Source organism: Ips typographus, linkage group LG9 (genome assembly GCF_016097725.1).
Source record: "Ips typographus isolate SLU linkage group LG9, UJ_Ityp_2.0, whole genome shotgun sequence".
NCBI classification, from domain to species: Eukaryota; Metazoa; Arthropoda; class Insecta; order Coleoptera; family Curculionidae; genus Ips; species Ips typographus.
Genome location: NC_138430.1, coordinates 2,087,649 through 2,109,266, shown reverse-complemented (window position 1 = coordinate 2,109,266; position 21,618 = coordinate 2,087,649). Strand labels below are relative to the sequence as shown.

At 33.2% G+C, this 21,618-nt stretch overlaps 1 protein-coding gene across 4 annotated transcripts in view; it reads right to left on the bottom strand.

The window, feature by feature from the left end:
• LOC145734151 (ubiquitin-protein ligase E3C) overlaps nt 1–21,618 on the bottom strand; it is a 43,153-nt gene continuing 21,535 nt past the window's right edge. For all 4 annotated transcript variants that reach the window (XM_081987315.1, XM_081987316.1, XM_081987317.1 and 1 more), the window contains 14 exons: nt 21,348–21,478; nt 21,071–21,256; nt 20,293–20,494; nt 16,176–16,496; nt 15,829–16,123; nt 15,590–15,774; nt 15,414–15,532; nt 15,154–15,358; nt 12,404–12,643; nt 6,660–6,904; nt 3,993–4,199; nt 3,684–3,939; nt 1,076–1,206; nt 1–1,015 (listed from right to left, as the gene is read on the bottom strand). In XM_081987315.1, coding sequence (XP_081843441.1) covers nt 848–1,015; nt 1,076–1,206; nt 3,684–3,939; nt 3,993–4,199; nt 6,660–6,904; nt 12,404–12,643; nt 15,154–15,358; nt 15,414–15,532; nt 15,590–15,774; nt 15,829–16,123; nt 16,176–16,496; nt 20,293–20,494; nt 21,071–21,256; nt 21,348–21,478 — 2,891 coding nt within the window. In that variant the 3' untranslated portion in view covers nt 1–847. The remainder of the gene's footprint in view (nt 1,016–1,075; nt 1,207–3,683; nt 3,940–3,992; nt 4,200–6,659; nt 6,905–12,403; nt 12,644–15,153; nt 15,359–15,413; nt 15,533–15,589; nt 15,775–15,828; nt 16,124–16,175; nt 16,497–20,292; nt 20,495–21,070; nt 21,257–21,347; nt 21,479–21,618) is intronic.

The window sequence follows — 21,618 nt, the reverse complement described above, 5'->3', positions numbered from 1 at the left end:
TGCAAAGATTTTATTTTAATAATTACTTAGATTCTTTAAAATAAATTAAAATAGATATATTGATTTCTGACTGTTAAATAATAATTGTTAAGTTATACAGTATGTCCAAGATTCGAATCTCTATACAGGGATCTCGTTTTTTTTAGAGAATTTAATAGGCAATCCAACAGCGTTTTAAAAATATTTAATTTGTGCTTGGTTTTTGAATTATTTTCGAAAAACCAAAAAACGACCATTTTCAAAAAAGTGCTGTATTTTCGCTAATTTTAAACATTTTAAAATTTGGCTTGAACATTGTTAGAGCAACTTTTTAAGGACTATCTTTCTGTGTATTTCGTTTTCAGTTTTCTTTTTTTTATGGACGCCATTTTGTTTTTTTATCTAGTTAAAAAGAGCACGTTTTTAGCATTAAAATGATGTATTACATGTTGCTCTAACAATGTTTAAGCCAATTTTTAAAATTAGCGAAAATACAGCACTTTTATAAATGGTTGTTTTTGGTTTTTCGACAATAATTCAAAAATGAAGCAAAAATTAAATATTTCTAAAACGGTGGGTTGGATTGCCCATTAAATTCTCTAAAACTTTCCCCATTTAACCTTTGCAGTAGCTCTTACGGGAAGCAAGATCCCTGTATAGAAAATCGAAACTTGGACATACTGTATAGTATACTGTACTACTGTATTCACTACTTTCAGTCAAAATAATTTCATTCCAAAGATAATTTCTATAGAAATTATCCTAAGAATATCAATTTATCCGGTGAAAGTATTGAAAGAAAACATTTATGTATAAAGTAATTTCCCAAAATAAGTAAAACAAACAATAATAAGAAGTAGTAAAATAATTACGACAGCTCGAAACCAGCTTGTTGTTCAATAGCCTGTGTCAGTTTGGAGCGAAGAACTTCCTCGTCTTTGACGATAGGCATTTTCAATAAATTTACACAGGTACTTGCAGTGGGCATGCGATCTTCTACTCCCGATGATTGTATGCAAAATCGGGGATTCAGCTCCTGTAAATTGGTAGTAAATTAGCAGTCATCCAATAGAACTAACTCGTGCAGAACAATTACCTTAAAACCTAACAACGGAGGTCGGGAACAGCTAGTCACGAATTTTAATAGTTGCCTTTTTTGAATGTCGGTAAAGTTGTAGAGTATTTTCCAAAACGACAAAATGGTCGGATGATCCGGAGTGAAATCGCCTGTTAGAAATAGTACAATTGTTTATACCTCAAGCTGATTTCAGAATGCAGAAGATATGCAGAGATATAAATACCTATATAATAATTCTAAATTTGGTATGAGAATATTTGAGAGTTCGGAAAATAGTAGTTTTCCTATTCAGTGTGCAAAGTTATGTTTTCCCACACGCGAAAGCAGTTAGAATACGGATAAGCTTCAAGTGCGGGAAAACTACTTTGCACACGTGTTAGGAACAATATTTTTTCTACGAATGAAATATCTATACATTTTGTTTTTAATTTTTATTGATATTAAAAACAACAACTTATAACTATTTATTGTTATTAACAACATTAATGTTAAATGTACAGTTGGTCGCGTTTTTTAAATTGATCGCAGATTGAGCAACTGAAGGTAAAATACTGGTACTTGGAACTGCTTCACTTTCTTTAGGATTGAAGGTCAGAATTTTGTTACCTAATCCTTTTTTATAACTTGTGGATTCATCAATGTATTCTTCAGCTACCGTAGTCGATTTCCAACCCCCCAAGCGTTTTATGTCAGTGATTCCTTCTTCAGAATCGGCCAGGAACGTTGCCGATGATCGACGATAACTGTGCCCTGTATAGAGTTCTGGATTTGGCAACTTCAAAAAAATAGCTATTTCAGAAGGCATTTTTCCAAAACTGTTTACTCCAACATTTTGCGAAAAACATTTACCCTTTCTGTAAACTAGGAAAAAACGATTGTTTGACTTTTTTGGACGTAGGCCGGTGTATCTTCTGTACAGTTGCAGGTAGGTTCCGTTATGAACTTCTTCTGATATTATAAAGTTTCTTGCTGTATGATTTTTGGAATCCCTAATTTTAACAATTATGAGGTTTCCTTTGTCTTCAATATCTGTAGTGGTTAAATTGGCTAGCTCTTCCCTTCGACATGCACCAGCAAGTCCGAATATAGTGGCAACTTTAATTAACAGGTAAATTTCATCTGGTGCGGAGTTCATAAAACTGAATATTTCTTCTTTTGTAAAAATTTTCGCCTTTTTAGGTTTAAAACCAACATTCTGCTTTTTCAGAAATGCAGTGAGCTTATAAAATTCACCGATATCGATGTCTCTTTTTATTTTTATTACATTTTTGAGCATTGAATACTTTGACCACATTGTGTTAGGTTTGAATTCTTTGCTTAAAGTAACAAAATACGCTAAAAGTACCTCTTCCTTTAAGGTTTTTATTCCCTTTTGTTCGCACCATTGGGTAAACAACTCGTACTGTTTCTCGTATTTTTGTCGCGATTTGAGAGGCAGCAATTGCAAACTAGCCATGTTGGCGGCTTTTAGAACATCTTCCGGAAGTTCATCTTCAGTGATATCCATTATTAAAATAGTTTTTTTAACTTAAATAAGTAAGAATAAACACTGTTGTAGACTTTAAATTGCATATAAATGCGTTGTTTGACAATGAGCTTTGGTTTCTAAGGAAACAAGCCTCATTTTCAAAGACAGAGACAAGGTGGTTTATTTACCTAAACTGTACGGAAGAATAATGTGAAAAAAGTCGTGTTTTTATATGAAACCCCTGAATATTATTACATTTTTGAATTCTACGCAAAATTCTAAGCAGATTTTATGTATAATAGTCTACAGGGTGTCCCGCGAGGTAAGGGACAAAATTTCACTACGTGTTCTTTAGGTAAATTCAAGTCGAAAATGTTCTATGAACATGGGTCCGCAAATGCTTCCTTACCAAGATATGTTTTTTTTAAGTTTAATAGTTTTATTGTGTTGAAAAGTACAATAACCTCACAAAAATATTTTTTTACAAAAAAAATTAATACCTCTTGGAAAATAACTGTTTATAATAATTGTTCAAAGTGTCCATTTAACCATTGTAAGCATATTCAAGCCCTTTTAATAATGTGGATGAGAGCCATTGTAGTTTTCGGTACAAAATTACTATTAAATTTAAAAAATCATATCTCGGTAAGGAAGCATTTGCGGACCCATGTTCATAGAACATTTTTGACTAGAATTCACCTAAAGAACACGTAGTGAAATTTTGTCCCTTACCTCACGGGACACCCTGTATATAAAACCACTGTTGCAAGGTATAATCAGCATTTTAAAAAGTGTGAGGGAAAAAATTTTTCCCGCATAGTGTGCGGGAAAGTGCCACTTTGCACACACTTTTACGTATGCACACACTTTTACGTATTGCACACACTTTTACGTATGCAAAGTAGCTTATTTGCAAACATTCGTAGAAAAAAAACTTTATTACCCTGTATATTGGTAATGAAGACAAATGTTTATAGGACTTATAGGAGTAACCCACTAAAAAATATATGAAATCAGCAAAAGAATTGAGTGAAATAAAATACAGAGTGATCTATCCAAAATAGCATTCCAAGCGTTTGGTATGTTAATTTTGACAACAGACTCTGGCAAAACAGGAAAAAATAGTGCAACTTTGCTAATACAATACTTTGCACTTACCTGAATAAACAGTATGGGCTCTCAAATCGCCAAGATCGATTTCCTGAGTGTCACCGCCGATAATAACCTGAAGCTCTTTATGATTGAACAATTTCAACCACAATATGGGAACGACGCTATTCAATCCGTCCCTAAAAGCGGCACATTGCTTTTTCAACTGTACATTCAGTTTCAAATCGGCCAGCCTCTGAATGTATTCCAATCTGTTCTCGTTTGTAACGGAAATATTTCTGCCGTTAGATTTCAGTTCCATTACCTACAAAGTTTGGTGTGAATAACTAATTGTTATACAAAGTTATCATTACTCACTCTAGTTTCGCCTAAATCATTATTTACTGTAGTAAAATCAAGTCCCAAATCACTCACATCACCGGTATAGTCTCGCAGATAGAGCAAATTCCTATACAAAACCGGATCCAGTGATTTTAAATAGCACGCGCTAGCGCGATCCACTAACAATTTTGCTAGGAAGAATTCTGCTAAAGGTAAATCGACTAGTATGCCCTCAAATATTGCCTGTAATTACAAAACAATGTAACGACACTCACAATTAGTATTATTAAATATAGTGTGATTCTTAAAAGTTGACGATCACGTGACAAAGGCATTTCCTACGAGTCAACTATCGCTAGAACTAAAATTATTTGATAGGGGTCCAAATTTAAGTAAAGTTCCACAAAAAATTTTTTTTTTATAACTTAGCGCCTATTCTTTCGTCAGTACTACGTTGTTGAGAATCCTTTTGTAAGGGTCAAAAATATTTTCAAAAAACAACGCGTATTTTAGTTTAAAAATATTGATTGAAGACCAGAAATTGAAATATTCTATAGTCTATTGATATTCACATAAAAAATTAAAGAACTGTGTTACTCTTCACTTCTTCAATGGTCATTTACTAGTAAACTAAAGATGGACACATCATGGTCAACTATTGGAACAAAAACTACAATTTTCCATGGATATACAGGGTGGTCCAGTTTTAAATGTCAATAATCCACTATCCGATAGTTTATCAAAAAATAAGTTGACATACATTATGACATTTTGCTGAAAAACGCTTCCTAAGGAAGATACAGTCGTTTTTTTGCTATAACTGTCAGACCGTTGGAGCAATTTTGATTAAATTTTCATCAAGTACTTATGAAATGAATGCTCATTATGTGATGTGAATGACGTTTTGTCAAACTTGTTCGGTGGCGTAGATACCGGGAGATGGTGTTCATTTTCCCACTCTATTTTCTACGCTGACTGGACTGACTTAATGTCCGTCTTCAATTTAAAGAAAGATGTATCTGCTGTCAAATTTTGATTCAAAATTCTTTTTACGAGATAACTGAGTTATTACGTTTTAAAACCCAAGAAAAGAGGAGATCCGGGCAGCAAAATATCATTTTATAAAAATAAATCTGCCAGAAGTGGATTCTCCTTCAAAAAATAAGTTGACATGTTTTTTCGTCATTTTATAAAAGACCTCATACTAAGAGACATACAGCCCTCTAAAATACGGAAAAATCGTTGTTTTTTGTTATAATCTCAGACCATTGAAAGTGAAAACCGATCAATTTTTTTTTTCAATAACATCACGTAATGAGTATTAATTATATTTAAGACTTGTTCCAAATTTGGACAAAATTGCTTCAACGGTCTGACAGTTATGACAAAGAACCGATTTTTTTGAACTGAAATTTTGGACTGTATCTTTCTTAGGAAGCATTTTTTACAAAAATGACATAATGCATGTCAACTTATTTTTTGATGGGCTATCGAATGGTGAATTATTGACATTTAAAACTGGACCACCCTGTACATAATATTTGTTATCGCAAAAATTAGAATTTCCAACAGCATTAACTATGACGTCATATTGAAATTCATTTCTGTCTTAGATTAGTTACATTTTTATTACTGGTACATATTAAGAAAATTAGGCACTCCAATGAAATGTCAGAAACAGCTGATTTAAACTTTTGGAAGGGCAAACACGGCCATTAAAACACATTTTCTGGTGAATACATAGAGTTTTAGCTTAAATTTTGCAATTTTCTAAAGACTTTCAGTTGATATTTCATAAAATGCCTGCCAAATTCATAAGAAAGTGTGTTTTAATGGCCGTGTTTGCCCTTCCAAAAGTTTAAATCAGCTGTTTCTGACATTTCATTGGAGTGCCTAATACTAAAATCTTCTTAAGCAGGTTTTACACCGCGCTTTGATGTCAAAGAAATTCATGAATTTATTCATGAAGCTGCTTCAAGAACAAATTTTACCAGTGTAAAACAAAATTTTATGTCAAATTTACCTTCAAATAATTTTACTTCAAATTTTTCACCAAATAGGACAGGTTCTATTTTCATCCAACTTATTTGATCAAACTTGCCATTTTGCGTAATGCCAACTGCCAACAGATAAAAACGAAAAGTAAAGTGAGGTTAAAATCAGAGACTGACTATTAGTATTCAGTTGAAGCTGCAGAATTCAATACATAAATACAGTATTCAAGGCGATTATGAGATTTCAAAATATTCAAAAAACCAGAAAAATAAGAAAACAAAGTAGGAATAATCTTCTTGGTTGGCCAAACTGTTTTCATTGACAGCTTTGACATAAAAGTTTGATAGGTGTAAAACGAAATCACATCAAATAAATTCCTGAATTTCTTGAAGCATAAAATTTGATCAAATAAATGTGTCCAATTTCTTTGAAGTAAAACTTTTGGTGTAAAACCTGCTTTAGGTTAGGTTAGGTTAGGACAGTTAGTGTCTTTTTTTCGCTAGTAATAAGAAAGAGCAAACCATATGTTTTTTGTAAGCAGACTGTGTACAAATTACAACAGCAACACCCTGTATTTCAGCGGTCTCTTTTTAGCTTGCGGCACTTGCGGTAATCTTTGTCACAATTTTGAGAAGAGCATTTCTGAGCTCGCAAGTTACTTTGGTCACGTGACGGTCAACGTTCGAGAATCAGACAGTGGTAACAAACCTTTCCCACCAATCGGCCTATAAACTTGTAATGTTCCGTAAAGTTTTCAACAATAAGATGTACATTAGGGTTCGGATACAAAGTGTTGTCTCCGGTCATTAAAAAGAATCCCCTGTTTGGATCAAACGCGGTTTTTAGCACTTCATTGATAAATTCCTTAAATATTCCTCCTCCGTCTATACCGGCCTCTTCTAAGCCGACGTTATTGATAAATTGAATTCTCACGCGATGTTTTAAATCAGATTCTAAAAATAAGTCAAACTGTAGTTAAGTTGTTTTGATAAAGAAGCATTTTTCAATGTATAAGAATTGTTAATTTTGCGCTGCAGGAGGAGATTTAAAAAAAAATAATAATATCCCAGAAACTACATACACTTGTAAAATATCTACCCCAACAAACATTTTTGGCTATAATAACCAAACAGAAAGACAAATTTACTTATATATTGGTCAATGTTTACCTAAACTTGATTAAAGAATCCCCCCCCCCCCAAACAACTATGCGTGCACGTTATCGATGACGTAATTTTGAGACCCAGATTGACTACGTTTCTACCACGTTTCATTACAACAAATTGAAATAATTTTAGGCATAAAAAATGTCCGAAACAACTGACAGTCTATCCAATCTAATATTCAAATGAATTACAACTTACTTTATTGTATAAGTACTGTTCTCGCGGAGTGAGTTTACCCGTGCGTCACGAAGGCTACGTCATTTATAATCATATGAATCAAATCAAGTTTTCGTCAAAAACCAGGGTGCGTATTCTTGAAACGAGGGAAAGGAATTATCAAGAGAAAGGCCTGTAGAATGTGACTGAAACCCGTCATTGTCAGCTCCTTCTGTCACATTCTATCAACACTTCACTTAAGAATTCCGTTCCCTGTTTTCAAGAATTAGGTCCCAGAGGGACCTAATGTGTGTAAAAAAGTGTGTGGTCCTACCTCCTGTTGTGTTCATATTATAGAAAAGGGCGTGTCTAAAGCTTCGTCACGTTTAAAATTTTGCGTGTATTGTCAGTCAGAAAGTAGAGATCTTTGGCTGCAAATTTGCACTAAAACAACCTTATACCAAAGCAAATCAAAAATATCCTGACCGAAATAACATTTTTTATATATGAGAAGTCTCCGTTTGGATCACAGAATTCCGTCTAAATTTGAAACCTAATTTATTTACCAAAATTCGCAGAGATGTATCACCAATATGTAGTATTTCTGTAACTTTATGCTCTTGATTTAGGTTCTGGATGGTTACATGTTTCTCTAAAATAAATACAACAAATTAAAAATTTAATAAGACATTCTGAGTGATGGTGTAGTATCTCATATCTCATTTTCAGGTTGCAATCCACTTATTTTATTTTAAACCCGCTGGAAAACATTTTAGACGCTTATTTTATTTTTTCTGTGACTTTATTATTAATATGTTTGAAGAAATTTTTATGAAAAATCTATAGTGCAACCCAAAAATCTCAGTCTCTGGATACAATGAAATGTTAATAGATGTTTCTTACAAAAGTAGATATATTTTACTATTATTAACATACTATCGTTGTACATATCATATAATGTATTTCGAACATCCATTTTAATGCTTTCAGATAAATCTGTGGTCTTGGCCCGTCGATAACATCTCGATTTACGTTTTCTAGGTGAGAAAATCATAAGATTACTTGCTTGTTTTTTTCGAATCGAATAAACAGTTTTGCGGGAAATTTTCAAAGCAGCTACAACCTTCTAGTATCAAAAAAAATACATCAGTAAGAATATGTAAGGTCTTAAAATGTCTTATTTTCTTCCTGAACAGATGATAAAGCTTCTAAAGGTCCTCCATCAGTTTTTTCCAATTCAAAATATTCACAAAGGTTAAGAATTAACTGCTGGGCTTGTCTGTAGAGAATTTTTCCAGGCATTTTCTAAAAAAATACTGTAATAGTAAGTAATTCCGAATTTAGGAAAAACCAAATGGCTAAATAAAAACCATAATAGACACTCCCACTTTTTTTTCAAAACAGGTTAGTAACTGTGCCAATTTTGGTTAGATCGTGACAGCCGACATAAAAAAAATATAAATATTAATAATAATATTATGAAAGTACTTACAGAATGTTAAAAGCGTAGAAACAATAGCTCTTAAAAGAACTGTGGTGGTGTGGTAAATAGAAAACTTTATAAATGAATAACAACACAAAGAAACGGAAAAGAATTAATAGGAAACCAATCAAATAAATTTCGATGGTTGTCAAACTGACAATGACTGAAATAGAAGCGCTAATCAGTAAATGTTTTTCTTTGGAAGACATTCACTTAGATATTTACCCTTTCTGAAAGTGAACAATAGACAAGGATGGAGTCAATAATGCATGTCTACATCTAAATCACAGGGGGATGACGCACGAGTAAACTCAGACCGCGAGAACAGTACCATATTATTGAATAGTATTAATTTCATATTAGCTTGATGGGTGTAAACGAACTGGGTTTGTTTTCATATCAAGGGTCATATTGTTGAAAATTCAAAACTGACAGTTTGTGTCATACAGTCATCTTAGAAAATCTCATTTTAAGTTTGAATTTAAATACATTGGTCTAAAGTAGCATGACAAAATCATAAATGGTTTAAGTTTTTGGTTGTCCAAGATCGGTTTACGTACTCTCAGCACAATTCTACAGAGGAGAGCCGCGCAAACACACTTGTAAGTCGATAACTTACTGCAATTTGGGATATAATCTATAAAAATAAATGAAACAAGTATATTGGCGTTATAAGTTATAAGAAAAATGTAAGGTAGTCGTTAACTAAAATTTGTTAAGCCGGCTCAAATACTGTCAGTTGACAAATAATAACCTATTTTAACAGAATGTTCCTCACAAATGTTGAGAGGTTTGGCTACATTGTTCATCTATGACGTCATGATTGTCTATGACGTGCAGGCATAGTTATATGGCGGATACTTTACAAAAATTACTCGAAAGTCAAAAGTTTGTTGAAGGTTTCGAAGGAAGTTAAAACTCAGTAACAAATACCTTTTAAAATGCCCTTCGAGACAAATGAAACTTGCAAGTTATGTACCTAGTTGAACATTAACTCATTTTTACCTTAAATACAACTTTTGGTAAAACAGACTTATGGGGCATTTAGACAGGTCAAAATTTACTTCATTATAACTGAACGTTAAAGACTATTTTTGGTAAAGAGATATGATCAAATATTTCTTATACAGGGTGGTCCAGTTTTAAATGTCAATAATTCACCAATCCATAGCCAATTAAAAAATAAGTTGACATTTATTATGTCATTTTCCTGAAAAGTGCTTCCTAAGGAAAATACAGTCCTTCAAATTTCTGTTTAAAAAATCGTTTTTTTTTTGTCATAACTGTCAGAAAGTTGGAGCAATATTGATCAAATTTGGAACAAACACTTTATTACACGTTATTACGGTCACAGACCCAAAACTAACCCAACCCAACTTAAAAATTGTCTTGGAAACGGAAAATTCACTTAAGAAGTTTAAAAAATATTATTGTAGCCAGTTTTCATAGTTTCCAGACAAACTAAAAGACTTTAGTTTTGAAAATTGAATTAGAAAAGATAAAAATTTCAGAAGCTTAAAAATTGTGTTTGTAACCAGTTTTCATGCAAATCGAGAGACTTTAATACTAAAAATTGACTTGTAGACATAAAAACTACTTTTTCAAGAACTTGTTACTACAAATGCATACATTTAAACCTTAAAAATTGACTTGAACCCCAAAATGTGACTGAACTAATAAAAAGTGACATCAGAAGCTTAAAATTTGCATTTGAAGTAAGTTTTCATAATTTGAAGACAAATTTCAATATTTTAGTCTTGAAAATAGTCTTAGATGCAGGACATTGACATTAGATTCATGAAAATTGTCTTGAAAACGAACTTTTCGTGCTTTTTACTTTGCTTTTTATTTTCTGCGACTTTTGGACTATGTTTAGTGCTTCAAAACTGCTTTCAGCTTGGAAAATCGAGTTTCAAGACTATCTTCACCAAGTTATTGACATAGCAAACTTAAAAAACATTTTTTACATTCTTATAGACTTAAAATGGCATTCCAAGCTTTGTCACTATTAAATCGACTTCTAGACACCTCAGTGCTAAAAATTCGGGTATTTCTTAATAAACTAGAATCGTTTTTAGTGTTTTAAGGCTGTTTTCAGTGCCTCAAATCGAGTTTCAAGACTATCTTTACAAAGTTTTTGACTTATCAGGCCTAAAAGCCAGTGTGTCCACTGACCATAGTCTTAAAAATGTTATTTCAAGCTTCTTCACTATTAAATTGACTTCTACACTCATAGGTGCAATAAATTGTAGCATCTCTAAGAAATTCAGACTGTTTTTAGTGCTTTTTAAGACTCAAAAATCGAGTTTAAGACTATTTCCAAAAGTCAAGTTTCTTCAGTAATAAAAGTAAAAAATGTTAGGTACCAAATGCTACAATAATACTGTCTTGAGAACTAATTTTTAGAAATAAAATAGTCCGAAAATTTAATTTACTTCTAGACTTGTTGTCCAGTCCAGAAAATTGAGTTGTACACCAATTAAAGTCTTGAAAATATACTTTTGGACTCTCTTTAGTCCTAGTAAAGTCAGTTCTAGCATTAAAAGTCAACTTTTATATTATTTTTAGTAGTAAAAAATGAGTTTCATGCACAATACAATCTTTGTCTTGATTTCCGGACTTTTTTTAGTTCTTGAATGCCAGTTTCAGACACTCAACCAGGATGGCAGTCTGAGAAAGCGAATCAAGACCATTCCTAATAGTAAAAAGCAAGTTTTTAGACTATTCAGTATAAATTTGGACTTTCACAAGTCTTGAATGTTCAGTTTTAAACTATAAAACGATTTTTTAAATTGAAATTTGGAGGAATGTATCTTCCTTAGGAAACGTTTTTCAGAAAAATGACATAATGCAAGTCAACTTATTTTTTGATTAGCTGTCAAATGGTGAATTAATGACACTTAAAACTGGACCACCCTGTATATAAAATCTCAAAAAATAAATCACTATAAACAATCTTTATTCTCAAAGAATAGTCTATCGATCAATTGGTCTTTCTGTCCGTGTTATTTTACGTAGAGAACAAAAATTAACAGTAATATTTACAAAAAAAAATCAAAATTTAATTTACAGTTTAAATCTAAGTTATTCCAATAGGGTGCAGAAGGGAAAAGAAAATCGGGAATGTCTCGTTTGTCTTCTTAGACAAAGAGGGTCAAGTATAGTCCAGGGCCCTAATTCTTGAAAACAGGGAACGGAATGCTCAAGAGAAATGTTGATAGAATGTGACAGAAGCAGCAGACAATTGAGGGTTCCTGTCACATTCTACAGACCTTTCTCTTGATAATTCCCTTCCATCCTTTCAAGAATACACACCCAGTTGTTAGGGTTGTTTTTCTATTTAGTTTGAATTTGTAGCAGTCTTTTGAAATTTTTGTCATTTGTGTGCGTTCATAAAGGAGTTTGTTGGATGGATTATATAAAGGATTATTGGGATGTCTAATTTTTGTAATTAGTCTTAGTGCAATTTGTTCAGTGGTCTGTATGTATTGTTTGGTTTTCTCAGTAGCGTTTATCCTCAATATATTTCCATAATCTAGCAGAGGTCTACAGATGGATTTATAAATTGTCCTAGCTGTTTTTTTTTTAAGAAAAATGTTTGTTGGCTAGTAAGTTGTAAGCCTTGATAAACGGCATAACAAACTTACCGCTTTTCGAAGAAATCTTTTCAAACGCATCCTCATAGAGATAGTTTCGCCTGATAACGACTGTGTTATCGTGAATTAGTTCGAGATGCATTCGCTGATAGTCGTTTTCTCCTAAACTGTACCGGCACAAATCTCTAAGAAGGTGAACCCTGGCGTTAAATGGAATTAAGAACGGAAGCTCCTGAAGAATGGCTAGCGATCTTTGCTCTATTGTTGAGAGGGGTGGTAAATGTTCATCATCTAAAAAATATGTTTTTTAGAGTTGTTACTATATTTAAAAGATAATGAAAATGTTAATGTCACTTTTTTCAGAATAAAAAGTCATATAAGATTCAGATAATAAGATTGACAGGAGTTCAACGTATTACAACTACATTGATTGATAAAAAAAAATGGGACAGCAAAATGTTTGCTCTTTTTTCAGGCTGAAGGAATGAAATGGGGCATAAAAGACGTGGGAGAATAAAAATGTTTATTGAAAAATTACTGAAGCAAATTATTTGATTTTAAATGTGTACAAAGTGTCGTACGTAGCGCCCTTTACTTTTTACAAGGGAAATGAGAGCAGATTTAAATTTTTCACGCCACAAAACCCCTCTTAAAATTAAAAAAAAATATGTCGGAAAAACTAAAACCAAATTGAACTTTCGAAAACCCAGTATCTCCAAAATTATCGATTTTTGAACTGAGGTAAGTCGGGGGATCCTGTATATTGACAGTTTTGACGTTAATGACAGTGGTCACGTGACACTCGACCCGCATTTACTTCGGTTATGTGACAACTGTCAAAATAATTGTGAAAGAGCTAAAAACCAGTCTTCTGTAGAATATTGCAAAGAAACTCTTTGTTTTAACTTTTCTTTGTTAAAACTGCAATTTTGACCAGTTCTGGATGTAGATTGACAGTTTTGACGTTTATGACAATTGTCACGTGACCCTCGACCAGCACTTACCTATATGGCCATGTAACAACTGTCATAACAATAGTGAAGGAGCTGAAAAACTAGTCTTAATTAGAATGAAACTATTTTAAACTGCAATTTCGACCAGTTCTGGATATAGTTTGACAGTTTTGACGTCTATGACAGATGTCACGTGACCCTCGACCAGCAGTTACTTATACGGTCATGTTAAAACTGTCAAAATAATTGTAAAAGAGCTGAACAACCGGTTTTGTTTAGAATACATCAAGGGAACTGTTTCAAACTGCAATTTTGATTAAGTCTGTGTAAAGATTGACAGTTTTGACGTTAATATCAGTTGTCACGTGACATTCGACCCGCACTCACTTCAGTCATGTGACAACTGTCACTACAATAGTAAAAGAACTGAAAAACTAGTCTTGTTTAGAATATTGCAAGAAAACTGTTTTAAACTGCAATTTTGATTAAGTCTGTGTAAAGATTGACAGTGTTGATGTTAATGACAGTGGTCACGTGACACTCGACCTGCACTTACTTATACGATCATGTGACAACTGTCAAAACATTTGTGATATAGCTGAAAAACCAGTCTTGTTTAGAATATTGCATGAAAACTGTTCTAAACTGTAATTTTCACCTTTTCTGGGTAAAGATTGACAATTTTAACGTTAATGACAGTGGTCACGTGACAATCGACCTGCACTTACTTAAACAGTCATGTGACAACTGTCAAAACAATTGTGAAACTGCTGAAAAACCAGTCTTGTTTCGAATATTGCAAGGAAATTGTTTTAAACTGCAATTTTGATTAAGTCTGTGTAAAGATTGACAGTTTTGACGTTAATATCAGTTGTCACGTGACATTCGACCCGCGCTCACTTCAGTCATGTGACAACTGTCACTACAATAGTAATAGAACTGAAAAACTAGTCTTGTTTAGAATATTGCAAGAAAACTGTTCTAAACTGTAATTTTCACCTTTTCTGGGTAAAGATTGACAGTTTTAACGTTAATGACAGTGGTCACGTGACAATCGACCTGCACTTACTTAAACAGTCATGTGACAACTGTCAAAACAATTGTGAAACTGCTGAAAAACCAGTCTTGTTTCGAATATTGCAAGGAAATTGTTTTAAACTGCAATTTTGATTAAGTCTGTGTAAAGATTGACAGTTTTGACGTTAATATCAGTTGTCACGTGACATTCGACCCGCGCTCACTTCAGTCATGTGACAACTGTCACTACAATAGTAATAGAACTGAAAAACTAGTCTTGTTTAGAATATTGCAAGAAAACTGTTCTAAACTGTAATTTTCACCTTTTCTGGGTAAAGATTGACAGTTTTGCCGTTAATGACAGTGGTCACGTGACACTCGACCTGCACTTACTTAGACAGTCATGTGACAACTGTCAAAACAATTGTGAAACTGCTGAAAAACGAGTCTTGTTTCGAATATTGCAAGGAAATTGTTTTAAACTGCAATTTTGACCAATTCTGGGTATAGATTGACAGTGTAAACGTTAATGACAGTTGTCACGTAATGCTCGACCCGCACTTACTTATACCGTTATGTGACAGCTGTCAAAACAGTTGTGAAACTGCTGAAAAACCAGTCTTGTTTAGAATATCGCAAGGAAACTGTTTTAAACTGCAATTTTGCCCAATTCTGGGTATAGATTGACAGTGTTGAAGTTAATGACAGTTGTCACGTCAAGTCATCAGAAAGAGAAAGAAAAGAACTTTTAATCGTCGTTGAAAAAAGAGCAAAATTTTTGCTGTCCCATTCTCCTTGACGATGCGTTAATAAATAACTTATTTTACTCACCTTCTATATTATACACCAATCCTCCAAACGGTACAATATTTTTGGACAAATAGTTTTTTCTCGCCAAATCGGGCGAAATATGAATTTTTCTCGCCGTCCAAAAACCGGAAGGACAAAACTGCTTTCTCATATCCAATGTGTACAGTAACTTAACACAATTCAAACAGGACCGATATAAATGGCTGATTTCTGGAGATGTTGACACCTATATGTTAATTTTAAATCAATGAAATAGTAAACAAACAGGTTACAAAACTCACAGAACTGGCTCTGCACATTGGAAAAGCAATTTCAATCAAATCAGTAGCCACACTTTTTAACAAAGTTGACATTGTGTGTAAATCGTTTTGGGAGAAAGTTTCACTAGTATCGGAATTTTCTATAAAACAAAGTTTAACTCAAATCAACACCAAAGACATAAAAATTCAGTTATTACCTTTGTCAGTTAATGTTTCGGTGTAAAAAGTAAACATATCACAAAACACTGAAAGATTTTTATGACAATCTTTCCATGATGTTAAAGATGCCCCGTTTATCTGCAGATGAGAGTAATGTTTTCGGGACAAAATCGACCATAACCTTTTCAAAAACGTACTGTTCAAACCCAATTTATACAACAACCTAAAATATAACGTTTTAGCTAAAAAAATACACCAAAAACCAGCTAAATCTCACAAGTATTTCCGTATAGAATCCCTATAAACCAGAAGTAAGTTTTGAGCAAAATTCACAAACGCAGTCAACACTAACTCATCCTCAGAATTGCTCTCCATGAAATTCAACAATTTTCTCACTCTACTGGAATTATTCAGTATATTTAAATAATCTGACAATAAAATTTGTTCGTCTGAAATTTCGTTATCATCGTTATCCTCACAGTCACTATCCTCAGTGAGATCTAATGAAGGTTTCAGTGTGTGTAACTCCTTGCTCAACAAGGAAAATACACGGATACTATCACAGTTTGGCTCTAAAAACTCCATAGAGACAATAACACAATTTAAAGCAATCGAAACACTCACCGTATTCTACAGGTTCTAGTGCCAGTATGCAATAAAACAGGGTGGTACTGTGCGCCAAATAGTATGTACTATTCACGTATCTGATTAGTTTATCGTAGTACGCGGGGTCGGCCCGTTCTTTGAAAAATGGTATAAAATAAGCTTTTACGTTTGGTGTTAGAGGTGGTTTTAGAAAGTTTTCGCAAAACTCTGCTAAAACTAAATCTTGAGACGGTCCAAATTCGTTTAGGAACTTAAACGGCCTGTGGATTAACACCATCACTTTAGGTAGGTTTTTTTCAGAAACTGTGTCTAGCAAAGTGCGAAGATAACTGAAATAACCTATAAATAAAAAAAAAGTAGTAAATTTCAGTATTAAATTTCAGTAGCATGGTCGTGAGGGGGGGCCAGAATAAATGTTCAGTTGTATTTTGAATGTCTAATAACAGTTCTTCATAACTATAAAGTCCGGATTTCTAGTAATTTTTGACCAACCTTTGACATCAAATGTGAACGTTTTACGCAAAAACACGTCATAGTGATTAAGATACCAAGGGCATTATAAGGACAATCCTATAATGCCTGAGGTGTCTTCAATGTTTAATGTCCAACTTTCATTCTGTAAATATTTATTTGAAAAATTGGTCAGATGGCGGAGAGGCTCACCTGGGGGGCATTATGAAAAATAACGCCCTAGGGCATTATTTCTTAGATAATTGATTTAAAATGATTAAAAAATTCTATCCTAAAAACTGCCTACAAGGTGGCTTTCCGTGTACACCCTGTACAGTGCCAAAAAAAATTAATGCTGAAACTTACATGGGTCGATGCAACAGTTAATTAGGAAGATTTTTGGTCTCTTGTGCATTTTTTGTAACTTCTACCGTTTTTGAGATATTTGGCAAAATCTGTTTTAATAGCATCGTTTGACAAGATCGCCTATAAAACCCACTTGAAGTGAGAAAATTAATGTTTTAAGCACATTTTTGGAATCCTCATTAAATTTCCTATCCAATAACCTGAAAAATACTACAAAATTTGGTACAGCCAGGAACAAAAGCGGTGTCAAAGTTTGAACTGACAGAAACACAGTTTGAAAAGACAGTCAGGGACAGAATCGCCTGTAAAACCCACTTGGAGTTATAAAATAACTGCTTTAAGCACATTTTTGGAATTCTCATTAAATTTCTTATCCAATAACCTGAAAAAACACTACAAATTTTGATACAGTCAGGGAGAAAAGCGGTGTCAAAGTTTGAACTGCTAAAAACACAGTTTGAAGGGACAGGCAGTGACAAAATCGCCTGTAAAACCCACTTGGAGGGAGAAAATGACTGTTTTAAGCACATTTTTGGAATCCTCATTAAATTTCCTATTCAATAACCTTAAAAATACTACAAAATTTGGTACAGTCAGGAACAAAAGCGGTGTCAAAGTTTGAACTGACAGAAACACAGTTTGAAAAGACAGTCAGCGACAGAATCGCCTGTAAAACCCACTTCGAGTTAGAAAATGACTGTTTTAAGCACATTTTTGGAGTCCTCATTAAATTTCCTATCCAATAAGATGAAAAAACACTACAAATATTGTTACAGTCAGGGAGAAAAGCGGTGTCAAAGTATGAACTGCCAGAAAAAACCGTTTGAAAAGACGGTTAGTGACAAAATCGCCTGTAAAACCCATTTAGAGTGAGAAAATGACTGTTTTAAGCACATTTTTGGAATCCTCGATAAATTTCCCATTCAATAACCTTAAAAACACTACAAAACTTGGTACAGTCAAGGAGAAAAGCGGTGTCAAAATTTGAACTGACAGAAACACAGTTTGAAAAGACAGTCAGCGACAGAATCGCCTGTAAAACCCACTTCGAGTTAGAAAATGACTGTTTTAAGCACATTTTTGGAATCCTCATTAAATTTCCTATCCAATAAGATGAAAAAACACTACAAAGGCAATCTAAAACTTCCAATACTTTTTAAACTCTCCAGAAACCTTCCAAATTCTCCTAAAGTAGTCTAGAAGACTTAAAAATACTACAGAAACTCCAAAATGCTTCTAAAGCAGTCAAAACCCATCCAAAAGCTTTTAGAACAGTCTAGAAGCTCTCGAAACCTTTTAAGACAGTCTAAAACTTTCCGTATGCTTTTAGAGCAGTTTAAAAGATTCCAAAAGTTTTTAGAAACGTCTACAAATGCCTTAAAAGCAGTCCAGAACCTTCAATGCTCCTAAAGATTTCAAAACACTACAGAAACTCCAAAATGCATCTAAAACAGTCGGAGAACTTTTAGAACAATCTAAAAGATTCCAAATACTCTTCAACTAGTCTAGAAGCTCCCAAAAGATATCAAAACAGTCTAGAAGCTTCCAAAAAATTCTAGAACCGTCTAAGAGTTTCCAAATGCCTCTAGAGCATTCCAAAACCTTTAATATGCTCTTTAAACTGTTCAAACACTTTCCAAATGCTCCTAAAGTAGTCAAAAAGATTTTAAAACACTATGGGAACTCCAAAATGCTTCCAAAGCAGTCTAAAACAGTCTAGAAGCTTCCAAAAGCTTCTAGAACACTCTAAAAGCTTCCAAATGATCTTTAACTAGTCTAGAAGCTCTCAAAAAATTTCAAGACAGTCTAAAAGCTTCCACAAGTTTCTAGAACCCTCCATAAGTTTTCAAATGCTTTAAAAGCAGCCCAAAACCTTAAATGCTTTTTAAACTCACTAGAAACCTTCCAAATGCTCCTAAAGTAGTCTAAAATATTTCAAAATACTACAGAAACTCCAAAAAGCTTTTAGAAGAGTCCAGAAGCTCTTAAAGCAGTCAAAAATATGGCTTAAAAATAAATAAATCTAAAACGAAAATAATGATAGTTGATAGACAAGACAACAATTCTCCACAGATATCAGAAATTGCATAAAGTGGTAAACAATTTCCATTATCTTGGTTACTTGATTACCAACACTGGTGACAAATGTGAAAGCGAAATACGGCGTCGCCTGACTATGGCAAGATCAGCGACTACCAAGCTAAATAAAATATGGAAAGACAGAAATATCACCAAAAGAACGAAACTCCGTCTAGTTGGATGCTAGAAATGAATGTGTTCTGGTCCACCAGTTCAGAATAAACCGCATGTATCTGCAGTACTTTGGGCATATAGCTAGAAGATCAGGAACAATGGAATGACTAATCATAGAAGGGAAAGTAGAAGACAAACACTCAAGAGGCAGATCTCCAACTAGATGGGTAGACCAAACAAAACCCTTAATAAACATGAGACTTGCATAGGATAGGCAAGCATGGAATCAACTACTGAATCAAATATAAATGGTGTCACTACATCCTTTGGAGGATAATGGAAAGAGGAGGAGTGTAGGAGTTTCCAAATGCCTTTAAAGAATTCCAGAACCTTCAATATACTCTTCTGTTCAAAAACCTTCCAAATACTCCTCAAGTAGTTCCAAAATGTCTAGAACTTAAACTCAAAAAAAGTAAAAAATGTTGTGCTTTTTTACAGATTTTTATGCTTTTTTCAGGAAAATAATTAAGGTTTTTCCACGGTTCTAGTGCTTTTTAATCCGGACTCTATTCACAACACTAACAATACTTAAAACTTTTGATAATCTGGAATTTTGCAATTAAATCAATCAACTTTAAAAATGCAAGCTTTACAAGCACTATCACTCAAAAACAAAAATAGGAGAATAAATAGTAGAACAAACTTTTACCATAATACAGTATTGTGCTTTGTTTAGTTTAGTAAGTTTGATTTATTTTTTGGAGAAAATGCCAAAAGAATGATGAAGAAAAGGCTAATAAAGGCATATTAAAAGCAACAACAGAGAATGGACTATTTGGAACTTTTAAAATGCCAAGTAGATGTGGTTTTTTGAAGAATTGCACTGTAAGTAGTCTTTACAGCTCCACAGAGACAAATTTGACCGTTGGGACATTTTTCAACATTACCAGAAATTTATAGTTACACAGTTCTTCAGTTCATTTCAGTTTTGAGTTGATGTTTGATGGATAAGAATAAAAATGGAATAGAATCTTCATAACAAAATTAAAAAAAAAACCACAAAATACTGAAATAACCTGCTACACTCACAATTAAAAAATAACACAAAATACTAAGTTTGTCATACCTTTCCTGATCAAATAGAACACAATGCCTCCATTGTCACTGAATGAATCGATAATGACAAGCATGTTGTGGTTATCATTGGTGACGCAATGCTTCATACACAACACCAAGAATCTCTTTACTGACCAACATAGTTGCGAGTTTACATTTATTGCTTGCAGGACTTCATTTTTGCATTGTAACAACAGTTGTCCCAATTTACACTAAAAATAACAACAGATGATTAAGTCAAATATAAGAAAAAAATAGTTAATAATTATCAGTGAGTTAAAAAATTGACTGGATTTACGAATTAAGCCATACAATTCAAGTTTTTATTACTTGTTATGTTAACTTGCGTATTTTGTAAAAAATATATGGATTAACAACACTTAATCAACTGATATTTCCGGGCTCATCCCACATAACATAATCGGGAAGCATAGTCTGAAATGTGGGAATTTGTAGTTGATTTTCAAAAAAGATTCTTTTGCTAGTTTACAGGACTTTGAACGTGTTAATTTTGCCGCGTGTATGACGTATACTCTGTCCCAGAAGAAGTGGCAGTGACGACATTAACTAAGACATCACATTGACATTTACTTATGTCTTAGGTTAGTTCTCAAATTTTTCTTCCATATTTTGTTTTTGCGTTTTACTAAAATATGAATTAAAAAAAAATGTGGAATGAGCCCATTAAACCCTACTTTTATACTCAATTAAAATATATGGTACAAGAATTACATTACACACATTTTGAAGCTGGTTTTCTAGTTGTACAAGTAAAAAAATGTACTTACCAATTTATCAAAATCTCTTTTGGCATTGTAAAAGAACAGGAGTCTTCTCAATTTAGCTGGAATGTCCAGAACATTTTCCAGTGCGGCATATTCTTGCCTGTGAAATTCCTTGACATGTTTTCTGACAAGATAGCTTCGAATGTGTGATTGAAGGAGTTCGGCGCTTTGCAGTTTTAACCTTTGCTCCTAAAACCAAGAGTGTGATGAATAAAATGAATATCTGGTATTTCATTCACGAATACATGCACAGAAACGAACATAAAGAAAACAAACTCACCTGGCGTTTGTGCCTCTCTTCTTGAGTTTTTTGAAGCAAAATGTCTCGTGTCATCTTTTTGCTTGCACCTGACAAATTTTGTTCTGGGCGTGATTTTGAATTTCCCTCAAAACTGTAGTTCATTTTGAAAGCTACAAAAAAATATTGATGGGCTTAAATTTACTGTGATAAAGTAAAATTGGAAAAGTAAAATTCAGTGTGACGGGAACATTTACCAATTTTACCAGTAAATTTATGGGTCTAATTGAAATTTTTGATTTGTTATTAATTT